The sequence below is a fragment of the Protopterus annectens genome, chromosome 2.part0, assembly GCF_019279795.1.
Source record: "Protopterus annectens isolate FY-2018-M chromosome 2.part0, PAN1.0, whole genome shotgun sequence".
NCBI lineage: Eukaryota > Metazoa > Chordata > Ceratodontiformes > Protopteridae > Protopterus > Protopterus annectens.
This window is the reverse complement of record NC_056728.1, coordinates 1,864,046,773-1,864,060,035: the sequence shown is the minus strand read 5'-3', so window position 1 is coordinate 1,864,060,035 and position 13,263 is coordinate 1,864,046,773. Positions and strand designations below refer to the sequence as shown.

Below are 13,263 nucleotides of genomic sequence, written 5' to 3'. Positions count from 1 at the left end.
CTAATCTTACAATTAAACAGATGTTTTTTTTTTTTTTGTTGTTGTTTTTTTTTTTGCTTTGTTTATTCTATGCTTTTTTAATGTGCTTGGGACATATCAGTAAAAAAAGAGGTTTGCTTATGAAACAGTGTCAACCTCCAGGTATTGCCAGGGTTTAACTATTGGTGGAATTAATGTTACCTACAGAAATTAAGCCCTCTATGTAAAGGTAATAACTAATATTCAACAAATTCCTCTGAAATATTAAAGGACTCTGTTGTCTGCTAAGAGATATAAATTTTTCAGAAACATAAAGCAATATACTCCTAGTGTCCTCGCTTTAGTATTGTAGGGATATGACCATTTCATAAAAAATGCTATTATGATACTTTTTCAGTCACTCATATTTATAGTAAAAATAGAGGTGTTTCCATCTTCTATCTACAAACATTGAAACAGTAGTGAATTAAGTTAATTTTGAAGCCCTAGAATGACTTACAGGAATCAAAAGAAACAAATACACCCCAGATGTGGTATTATTAATTATTGTCAAGTACAACTAAACTAAAAGTTAAGAATATTCTAATTACTCTCAATTACTTTACAGAATGAATACTAAAAGCAGCAGGTCAATTCAGCTATCTACCTTCTCCTTAACACACCTTAAAATTAATTCTCTACCACCACCAATTAAACCCCTCCCTCCACCATTTAATCCTTTCTTCAACCAATTTCCACTCTCTGTCTGCAAGCAGATGATTTTGAAAGATGGTATACATGGGTCTATATCACTTCAGCAAAGTGACAGTTCATCGAAATCCGCTACACCCCCTGCTAATTATATATACCAACTCCAAGATCGCACTACAGTGAGGAAAGGGCAAATTTCCCGATCTTCAGTGTACCTCTCTCTCAGTATGAACAGTTTGAAGAATGGCATATTTGATGTAAGTGAACTGAAAATGCCATTTGCTGAACTGAATTTTCGCTGAAGTGATATAGACCTGATATACATCATGGAGTGTCTCATACCCCATTCCATGCAACCACACAAATTACGCCATACTGCTCAAACAATAATTTTATTGTCACCTTTGTCACATTTACCTTCACATTCTATGTTTCCTTCATGTTTTTGCTTCTATTTTCAATCTGAATAGCTTCCTATGAAGATGATACATTAATACAGATCATTCAGTCATAAAAAGTCATATCACCACATCACTTCTTACCTCCAATTCCAAATATAAAGCCTGCCATATAGCACATCCGTAACTTAATCCGTGGCTCCTCCTTTAGGAATCTCACACAGTCCAGGCCCAGAACAAGAATGATGAGGGCAAAGCTGGCCAGGATATCTGCTATGATCATTAGAGCCCGCGTCAGGATGATTTTCACTGTATCAGAGAAACAGGATGTATGATGAGTTTTTATAAAGAGACTTTGTATCTTGGTCCAAAATACACCTGCCACCATTCAAGCCCACTATCTCTTTTCATGCCATTACAGATTCCTGGATCTTATTCTTTAAACTCAGGATTAGGGTTTTGTTATCCTTGGTACATCCTATGTAGTGAAGTCATAGAATATGAGTACTCCTAAAAATTTCACCCTCAGGTCAAACTGCTCCTTTAGAATACTGGCAGAAATTAATTTCTCATTTATGTTTAAGTGACAGCAACTTCAATATACCTCCCTCTGCCAAGACATGTTCCTAGAAATCAACTCAAACTTAGCTTATAGCTGGTCTCACAGATTAGTTGTTCTTAGTTAAAAATTGACCTAAAAGATCATGATGCATGCAATCATAACCTTAATTGCTTCAGTGTTGGTAAGTTTAACTTACAGATGCTAAGTGAAATATTGTGCAGTGATGAGTAGACAGTAACACTGTAAATGGATAACATAAAGTGTGTAATGTAATAATAGAGGCAAATATGCTTGTAAAGAAAGAAACAAAGGAAGGAAGCAGATTTTAGTTGACACTCACCATAAATGTTACATGTAACATTATTAAATAAATGTATCTTAAAATAGTATAGATTTCCGATATTAAGGTGCAGTGAGGTACCCTTGCATATTTATTTCTTAATGCTTGTAATATAGGTGAGTTTGAAAATAATGTATGTTTCTGAATTTTCTATAGACTTATACATACAGCAAATATTTCTCTTGCAGTACAATTTCAACCAATGGGATTACTTGAAAAATGAGTCCAAGAAGATTAATGACATATGCTGCTGATACAATAACTATCTGCATGGCTTATTTGGTCATAGGGAATATGTCACAAGTAACTGCTTGCAATTATCAAAATTATCAAACAACATTTCTTTATCAGGCAATACACTGTCACTTCAAAGATGTGTTAGGTAACTATCAGTGACCTCTTGAGTGAAAAATATGAAGCAATATTATTTATTACATTAATATGACACAGTATGAGAATGATAATCAATTTCTGTCATCACTTTTCTTTTAATTGAAACCTAATCCCCAGAGCCAATTCCAGTGAACAGGTTTGACTGTACAATGTTTTTAACTTACTTCAAGCTTGTGATATCATGGGGTAGATTACATTAGTCAAATTATCATTTTATTTAAGGGCTGCAGTGGGTATACCCTCTGTATGGGGGATGTGAGTGGGGCCTGCCTTTGCTTCACCCCAAGATTTTATTTACTTAGTTATTTATTGTTTTTCTTCTGCTTAATTTTTTAGCTTATCCCAGTGCCCTCATCTATTGCTGGGTCTACCAGCCTGTCTTACAACCCTCAGACTATCTCCATTCTTCATGCTGGGGCTGGTGTAGAAGCTGGATTGGTCATGCCATTAACTGATTCCACTAGGGATTTTTAATCTATCACTCCACTGCATTTACCTGTTCTATCGAAGGGAATACCTTATATGGACCACACCATACCACAGAAAATGTCTTGATGAACACCCCCTCCCCAGGGATAGGCATTCCCAACCAGCCAACAGCATCTTAAACACCAGAGCTGCTAACTGAACAGGTCACCTGGAACATAGGTAGGGCTTTATCCCTCTATGCCACCCTAGGCTTTCATTCTGAACCCATTTCATGGACTGTAATAAGTGGAACAGGTCTTGCTTTAAAGAAAAGCAATAACACAAACACTGTCCCACTAATCACACAAGATAGTCACCACCCATGCAGAGTGTGTTTTTATAGTGGATACTCTAGTAACCTCGTAATACTGGATGCTGGGTAGCTCAGCAGCTGATAACAGTGCGGAAACATCAGATACCGAGATAACTCAGTTCTCCTAGATTTGTCAAATTCTTTAATTATTAAAATGATCCTTCATGCTTTCAGAACAGTTTAGGTTTAAATATATAAATATTGTTATTACAAATAATGTAAGCATGAAATAATAACTCAGAACTTTAAAAGAAATGTTCCCCTTTAACTTGAGCCAAAATTTGTCTGTGTCCTACTCATTAGGTTTTTTTTTCACTTCCCTTCTTGTCAAACAGTAACATTTCATGGCAGTCTAGTCCATGGCATCTTGTTATGAGGTAAGAGTTGACACTGATCACATAGATAGAGCAGATATCATTGTTTTTCTGTGATCTCTTTGTATTTACATGTAGATTACTGAGGAGATAAGAGGCTCCAGTCTGTCCATCAAAACAGATGACTCCTATAATCAACTGATCAGTTAAAAAATCAATAATCTGGATTTCAGTGTGTGTGTGTGTGTGTGTGTGTGTGTGTGTGTGTGTGTGTGTGTGTGTGTGTGTGTGTGTGTGTGTGTGTGAATCTCTGTGTGTATTTGTTGGCATGTATGTAATAGTGTGAATTTTAGAGAAGACATAAGCAAGATGAATGAACTACCGTGGTCAGAATTCCTTTTAACTGATCACGGCTTTACTTCAGATGTGTATTCATTCAGAAAGTATTTTTCTTAGAGGTGGGTGAGCAGATTGCAAGTGAAAGCAATTTATATTGTACAATCATTTGACCATATTTATAGTCTTTGATTCAGCTTGCTGAAGAAGTGTACAAGCATATGTGTTTGTGAAGATTCCATGAGTAATGTATGATATGTTAGTTACTGACACCCAAAAATGAGATCACTAGGTGTTAAACTGACAGTTTAATTGTGGCTATCAAACTAGTTTCGTTATTAAAACATTTTTATATTGGGGCAAAGTCCCCTGTACTAACCAAGATGAAGGAATGCTCGAATGCTCCCCTGATACCCCCTGAACTTGAATATGATGACTTTGAAGTCACAGTACCTCACACAAAAGTGAATTTGAGATATATCAATCACAATCTTAAAAAAATAAATAATCACACATTTTTAAGTGTACATCACAGTGTCAATCACAAAAAAAAAAAAAAAACCTCAAAATTAAGCCTGGCATCTGTGGGTGAGTTTGCATGTGTGTGTGCGTCTGTGTTTGTGTGTGTGTGAGTATGACAGAGAGTAGCTGAAATCCATTATTGTGTCCAGAATTTCTTTTACTTGATCACAGTTCCAAATTGAGTATACCCTATCAGAAAGTGTTTATGTATTTTTCATGCATTTATTTATTTAATTACATGCAGAAAGCAGCTAATCATTGATTTTGCTTGTCAGAGACAGTGTGTGTATTATGTGAAACAAGTTAGGATATATTACTTTAACTAGAATTTCTTACACATTATCACATTTAATCACCACAGGCGTACTCACTATGGGATTGCTTTTTGGAGGTGGAAAGGCAATTTCCATGTAAAAACAACTGATCCTTTCAGCCTTGCAGTAACTTGATCACAGTTACATGACTGATAATCTGGGTTGCTAGGTGTTTTGTGTGTGTGTGTGTGTGTGTGTGTGTGTGTGTGTGTGTGTGTGTGTGTGTGTGTGTGTGTGTGTGTGTGTGTGTGTGTGTACGCACGCATGCACGAGCCCTTGTACTTCTGTGTGAGAAGTATGCTGAAACACACCTCTATGGCCAGAATTTCTTTCTCTTGATCAGAAACAAACATTGGAGATGTGCAGTATACCTTATGAGAATGTAGTCACTTTTGATGAGAGAGGTAGTCTGGGTACAGAAGTGAATAACCATTGCAGTTACTTGATCACATTTAAATGATTGTCATGTCTGGTTTGCAAGAAGCTGTATGAATGTATGTATACAGAGTGGGACTAAGACTTGTATTGGAAAAGTAATTACCACAGGTTTTATTTTAAACAATTTATGTGACTATTTGCAGTCAAAGGAGGTGTACCCTATTAGAATTGGCAAATACTGCTGGTCAAGTGTATGTGTCAGTGACACTGATATTCTTTTACTTATGGACAAAATGAAGGCACAATTGATGTTTCAGTGTTCAGAATTGCTACTTTGTCTTATAATTTCACTTCAGTTACTTTTGCTACAAAAAGCACAACTTAACATACAATGTATAAATGAACAATTATTAGAAAATTACAGAAAATCTCAAAGATATAGTGCTGCATTGAAAAGTGCCATTAGCAGGCTTACATTGCCATTAAATGTGCCTGGTGGACATGTTGCATTGTATTTTTTCTGTAATTAATGGGTGTAAAAACTTCTTTTCAGGACTGAAATGAATTTATAAGCCCAGGGACAGGAACAGGAATCTGTCCAGAAATGGTATTACATCTGAGATATCATTCATACATATTTCTTCAGAAAAGTGGCATATTCTATCACTGGAATGATGTCAAGACCAGAAGATACACAGTGTCCCAGAACAAATGGTCTTGTCAACTTTATTGCTGAGCAGTATGAAATCTTAGGTGCAGTCTGCACCTGAATATTCATGCATATTTCCCTGAGAGTTGTATTGAAATATTACCTTGTGTATAGCCATATACAGTCTTTATAGTCACAGTGTGGCATGTTGCATTATAAATGATTCCACTAGGAATATAGAACTTACCTTCAAGGTTAGGGATACAATATATATCCAGAATAAAGCTGCAATGATGTGGCATTACATAGGAAGTAAAAATCATATATAGTTTTGCAGAATAATGGTTATTTTGTTACTAGAAGGTTGCCACTGTCAAAACACTAAATATTGACCATGGCAATGTGGCCAGACCAATTCAGCACTTAGCTGCATTCCAGTTCTTAAGCCAGAATATAAGACTCAGGTCCATTTTTAATTTGTTATTCAATGTCTTGAATGTTCTACTGAAAACAGTCAAAAGAGGATTGAGACATAGTCTCTTGTATGTAGGTACTGAACATAGGGCTTTAATATAATTTCACAATGACAGTCCAGATTATTTATGTTTCACCCACTTTTTTTAAGAGGTTGGTATATCACTTCTGCTGAGAGTAAGGAATGAAATATATGACCAGCATATATCTCTACTGTGTTGCCATTAAGTCACAAGTAATATCTATCAACCTCTCTGTCTATCTACTTCCCTAGAGCAATGACCATTTTTGTCATCTTTCACTGGAAATATGCCTTACCTTATATTAAACATGGCAATATCACTGGTACAGTTTCATCACTGAACTGCATTTAATGGTGAAATGAAAGCCTATATATAAATACACATACGTGTGTGTGTGTGTGTGTGTGTGTGTGTGTGTGTGTGTGTGTGTGTGTGTGTGTGTGTGTGTGTGTGTGTGTGTGTGTGTGTATGTATAATAACTAACAATCCAAATATAATTACTTATTGTCTTCCTAAGAACCCTGAAATGGAGATTGAGATATGCCTATTATACATAGATACTGAGTGAAACATTTTTACAATCATTTCAGAGACAGCCAGATATATAAATTTTCATTCTGAATGGGTTTCTGACTTCTCTTTAGGGACCTTACATGTTCAGATTATATCTGTTTTAAAATGACATTACTTTAGAAGTAACAATTTTGCATTTTTCCAAAACATGACATTTTCCCATTGTAATCGGTACAAGTGTACTTCAGCACTAAACTCTAAATCCTTAAATGTTGAATGGCAGCCTTGGGTACATTGTTCACCCAAGTGTTCAAGTGCAATCTTTCTGGATATTTGACTAAGAATTGTCAGTGGGGGGTTTGAAATATGACCTCCTAGATATAAATACTGAAGGCAGAGCTTTACAGGCATTTCACAGTTTCAGTCTAATATGTTAAATCACTCTTAGTTTCCATTAGGGGTTGGTATATGACTTATGTTCAGGATATAAATGCAGCATGCCCAGAATATATCTGTAGTGAGTTTGCATCAAAAGTAAAAATCATGTGCATTTATGTAGAAACTGAACTTTTGCATCATTGGATTAATGCTAATCAACATCCTTAAATTAAATTCATATAGAAAGAGACACATTACCTAAAGAAATTGTTTACTTGAATTTGCATCTGAAATCACCAACTAAGGGTACGCTATAAATGATTGTCTGACATACTTTATTAATAAATTTATTAGAAAATTTTAAACGGTTTCAGAGCTATGACCTATATGAGTGGGTACTACCAGTAGGTCTACACAGCCAATAAGCTATTCTGTGTTTACAGTTTAGTTAACAATAAGTGTACTCATATATGTGCAACATTTGTTCTAACTGTCACACTCAGAAAAATATATTTTTTAACATATAAGCCGCTGAACACACAATCTTTTTTCAGGGGTGATGTAGGAGCAATGTCTGGCAAGTAACTTAGCTCAGAGTCATACTGTAGGTAAATACAGGCTGTAATAATCATAGCCAGAATGGTTACAGGGTCTAGATCTAGAAGTACATACCCAAGGTTCAGAAACACATAATGCATACTGCACAAACCTATATCCAGCAGGATTGTTCAGCCCATTATTAAGGAGCAACTTAAAGACTGCTGTAGAGCTATAGAAGAAAGATGGTCCCCCACTTACTAACAAGCAATCACGTTATGCTAATGCAAATTCAGCAGTCCAGAGATGCAGCTAATGCAGGTTTGCCATGTGCGCCTCCCTTGAGCTGTCACTGGAAATGGACCAGTATAGTAGAAGGATCCAAAGAAAGGCTCTACTACACTATCTGGGGAATGGGGGAATGAAGTAAGAAAGACAGAGTGTACACATTATTGTTTATGGCTTAAACAGGGCTGTTAACACTGCAGTAGGTAAGTATTACAAACTGTGTGTGTGTGTGTGTGTGTGTGTGTGTGTGTGTGTGTGTGTGTGTGTGTGTGTGTGTGTGTGTGTGTGTGTGTGTGGGTGTGTGTGTATGTGTGTGTGTGTATGTGTGTGTGTGTTGCAGTTTTTGGTAATGTTTTTTAACAATGTTTAGTTAATTGTCATCCCCTTTGGTAAAAACTCTGTACCCATGAACTACAACATAGGTGGTAGTATACTTAACACCGAAAGTGTGATAAGAGACCTTGGGACACAGGTGGACGGTAGTCTGTCCTTTGATAATCACATCACCACAGTAGTTAGGAAATCCTTCTATGTGGCACACCTCATCACAAAAGGTTTCTCATCCAGAAAAAAAGAGGTCATTGTTCCCCTCTACTCATCACTCATTAGACCCATTATAGAGTATAATGCCCCTTTTGGTATGTACCTCACAAAACATCTACAACCACTGGAAATGCTGCAGAAATCACAAAGAGGATTACTGGCCTCAAACAGATGCCCTACGCAGACCGTCTCAAAAAACTCCAGCTTTACTCCGTCACATATCACCTACTCAGAGGTGATCTCTGCCTAACATACAAAGAAATGTCAAACCCAGAGCTGTTGTACATGCTCCACTTAAAGAAATCCCAATCCCTCCGAGCTACACGCTCTAGGGACCTAAACCTTGTTACCACAATAAACAGAACATGCCGGAGACTTCCCATACCCTGGAATAAACTACCTATCTATATCAAACAAAGCTCCTCATTAGCACTCTTCAAGAAAAATCTTGATGATTGGATGGGAAATAGGAAATTCACCCCGGAGATCACCTCTGTGGCTCTGCTCGACAGTGGCACAGGAAAATAATTTTCTTGGGTGGCAAAAGCTAAGGTACCTTTTTGGCTGGGCTTGTATAGGCCCCAGGGCAGATAGCCTAGTACCTACCTATGAACCTATAATCTGTGGGCATTGGGGTAGGAATTAATTTGTTGACATTTAATAAAACATTACTTTTTTAATATACTTATTTAGGATTCATCCATGCAAGGGTTAACAATAATCACAAAGCTTGATGACAAGTCATTTTAATAATATAAAAAGGTGGAGTTTAATTGTAACAAAATGATTCTAAGCAAATCCAATATTTATGGCCGAAAGCACGTAATCCAATATGTTTTAACATTTTTATTGTTTTTATTGTACGGTTTTATGCAGACTTTTCAGTGAATAAAGCAACAATTATTCCAAAGTCTTCACTAGCTGCTAGGGTCACAGTTGCTTTTTTTTGTATTAGTTGTTGAGTGACACTACATTGGAATGGTTTGGATTAGTGTTAAATTTTATTTACATATTTATTTTATATTTGTTTATCAGGTTCAGTTATTTGTTCCATTGGAGGCAAGAGTCAGGTATGTGTGGGCTAGGCAAGAGTCGTACATCCCTTTCAGTCCTACATAATCAGCCCATTTGTTCCACCTATGGCAAGAGTCTGGTGGTAGGTAGCAGGCTAATACCCATATCTGGAAGGGCAGCCTATCTTCTCCCAAGGACCATTCCCATTCGCTGCAGCTCTGTAAGCTCCACTGCTGCTGCTATCATCCTTGGGCTTTTTGGACTATGTATATGTGAATATTGGTAGTGCATGCTCACAGGCACATGCTGTATGGGTGCAACACCTAATGCTTACACTTGTTGTGACACAAGTAACAAGCCAGAACCAACTCCCTCCCCAATGATTGATGAGCCATCAGTATCTACTGACTCCATCCTCTCCTGCCAGTTCCTACACGCACCTGAGCTGCTAATTAACCTTGAGTCACCTGCACTGCAGTTTTGGTTATATTCCTCTATATCATAGAGCTTTGGAAAAAAAGAAAACACTATTTTGAAACAAGTCAGTTTCTTAGTGAGAAGAAATGTTTTCATTTTTTATAACTTTATTCATTTTTGTTGCCTTGGGACTGTAATGGATTGGCTCACTTTGTATTAAATATGCTACATATATTAGGTTTTTTATTGTGTATTTGTTTTAGTAACTTAAAAGTTTTTTATGTCTGAAACATGAGCTGGCATTCTAAATTATGTTACTACACTATCTGTGTACAAAACAGAGGTGTATTAATAACATGTGTGATGCCCGTGCCCTGGTCCACCAATCAAGGAACCTCAATCCTCACCACTAACACCAGATACATAGGAGAAAAGGATAACGAATACACACAGTAAAGTGCAATTTCCCTTAAGAGCACACAGAGATCACAGTCAGTCCGGGGCTGGTCGCTCCCTTGCTCCCCAGGTCCCCAATAAGACTCCCCTGTGGCATAGCTATAGGGTCCAGATCTCAGCTTAGCTGGCAAGCTAAAACCTTCCTCTTTGTCCAACCAGTGTTTCGTGTCCCTGCCCAAGTAGCTGACACACGCACACACACACACACACACACACACACACACACACACACACACACACACACACACACACATATACACACACACGCACATTTAGAGATAAGTATTTATACAACTTCACAGACACTCCTGGGAAAGGCTGACACAGATTCTCCAGCTGTGCCACTGTACCCAGACTATACAGTAGTAATTACTGCCACCACCAGCTAATAATTATCAGCTACCCAAAGGCCCTTAAAAAGGGTGTCCAATTATTACTGCGCAATATTATTATCTAGTAGTAGTGTAACTAAGCAATCAAGGCTTATTAGAAGGGCTTAGTACAGGATCACTTATAAGCATGCAATGTACTCTAGAGCTTAAATTATCTCTACATAAACCAGCCACAGTTGAAAGTGTTTAAAAATATTTAATAGTAAATAATGAAAACACAAGACAATACTACTACATCACAGTGCGATTCAAGAGTTCAGAGATCACACAGAAACTTAAAATAATTCAGTAGTACAGTTCTGACATAACAGAAAAACACAGTCTAAACTTTTCTAATTCCTGGCTATTGCTACAAGAAAACACCCTTCTAAGATAATTTACTTAAAAGACCAGGCAGTGCTGTAGGTTAGATATCAAGACAAAAATGCTTACAGTCTCTCTCTGAGCAATAGTTTTTGAAATCACTAACGAACATTTCTGCTGCGCCCTTCCAGATTACATCATTTTCAGTTTGTTTCCATTACATCATTTCTTTGACACTTAGCCTGGAGTTCCCAGGCCAACTGGCTACATTATTTAGCAAGCTAACACCTGCTCAGGAAGCTACAACAATAAAAGACACTTTACATGTACACTCTAGTAATTATTCCTTAAGTTAAAACAATTGACAGAATGTGTTCAGCTAGCCTCTTCAGCACCACTATCTAGATCAAAGGACAGATTTGAAATAATTTTAACTGCAAAAGAAAGATTTGAAATGTTTGACTTAGTTTTCCTTACAACAGATGGCAATGTTGCTACAATCTTGAAGTTCAACATTTTACAGTGTTTTCTTTCATTTAAGAAACAAGCCTGTATTTTACATTTATATTTACAAATGCCAGAATTATGTATCAAATTCTATTTGACTAGGCTGGCAGCCTTCACCCTTCTCTACCAGTCTTCAGAACATGTAGTATTATTTGTGATTTTTGTTTTTGACAATTACATCCATCTATACTTTAGTGGTTATTAAAAGTGTCACACTGTCAACATGGAGATAAACCTGCAGTTTTGTTCAGTATGTCATTTCTTCTTTTACCATTAGGGGAATGTGGGAAAAGTGTTCTTAGAAACAGATGTAAAACTCTCATACATCTGTGTATACACCCCATAACTTTTTTTTCACAGCTTTCCATGTCATCACAATATTTCTGTAGTAATGCATTGTGTGAATAGAATTAATGGTAAAAATATTTAGCACCTTCCTAACCACAATGCTTGGTTCCCAAGCTTACTTTTGGCTGTGGTGTCCTGTATGCAGAGTTCTCACATCCTTATTGTGTAATTTGAGTTTTCAGCTAGTGCTCTGTCCTCCTCCCACATCTCAGGGGTATGCAGTAGGTAAAATGGGAGTCCTCCAAATTTCCAAACTTTCCATAGGAGTGCTTGGCACATATGACAGTGTGAATGTGTGTGTGTGTGTGTGTGTGTGTGTGTGTGTGTGTGTGTGTGTGTGTGTGTGTGTGTGTGTGTGTGTGTGTGTGTGTGTGTGTGTGTGTGTGTGTGTGTGTGTGTGTGTGTGTGTGTCTATGCCGGTATGCATTCTGCAACAAGCTGAGTTAGTTTTACTGCCTTGCACACGCTGAGTGTTAGGTAGGTTCTTGCTCTCCGAGTAACCCTGAATTGGATTTAGTGAAGGATCCAATGAAGGAATATTTTGCACCATTTACTAACATAAGTCATCTGGAAAACAACACCTTATAAATAATCAGGTGTAGATACTAATTGACAATTATTCAAGACTGCAGCTTAAAATAAAATGAAACATTTTCAATGAATGCTGATTGAAAAAACATACATTGATGTGAGATACTTTCACAAAGCATTGCAGGCTGTCACAGATTGTGACTATATACTTGATTAATTGTTCATTTGGATCAGAACCTCTGGTTGCTGAGAGTCATTTTCTCACCTCTCTCTGTGGATATCTGCTGATGACACACATCACCTCAATGGCCCTAGGAAAAATGGTGCTTTTCTAGTACACTTCTCCATCTGGTGGGTATATATTAAGAAGAGAAGATGTTCCAGTGTCTTTCTATGCATAAATCTGCATCTTAAAGACAATGATGAATAATTTCTGGCCTTCTGTGATTTGTGGTGCCAATTTTAAAACTCTTATTTTCAAATGCCTTAGCAGCACAGTAGATGCTATCATTGTGAGATCATCAGATACCAGGTTGCTCTCTCCCACTTTAGTTGAATCCTACTAATTCCTCTCATCCCTACACTCCACTGAAGAATGCTACGTGGATTTGAAATGTGCCCATTTGTAAACACAGTTCACCATTATTATCAGATATCTATCTCTTTACTGAGGTGAGGCAATCAACAATCATGCCATGTGCTTCAGGCTTTACTTGAGTTATATAGACACACTTTCTCATATCTTAGGTTCATAGGTTCATAGGTAGGTACTAGGCTATCTGCCCAAGGGCATTTATAAGCCTAGCCAGAGTGTGTCGGTGTTTGCTGCCCCATTGATTAATTAACTGGTCCTCTGTCAAGCAGAGCCAATGAAGTGATCCCA

General features: G+C 37.2%; 1 protein-coding gene across 1 annotated transcript in view; it reads right to left on the bottom strand.

The window, feature by feature from the left end:
- Positions 1 to 13,263, bottom strand: part of LOC122793780 (claudin-16-like) — a 153,534-nt gene that overhangs the window by 63,278 nt on the left and 76,993 nt on the right. Inside the window, exon 3 of the mRNA XM_044061970.1 lies at positions 1,212 to 1,376. Coding sequence (XP_043917905.1) covers positions 1,212 to 1,376 — 165 coding nt within the window. The remainder of the gene's footprint in view (positions 1 to 1,211; positions 1,377 to 13,263) is intronic.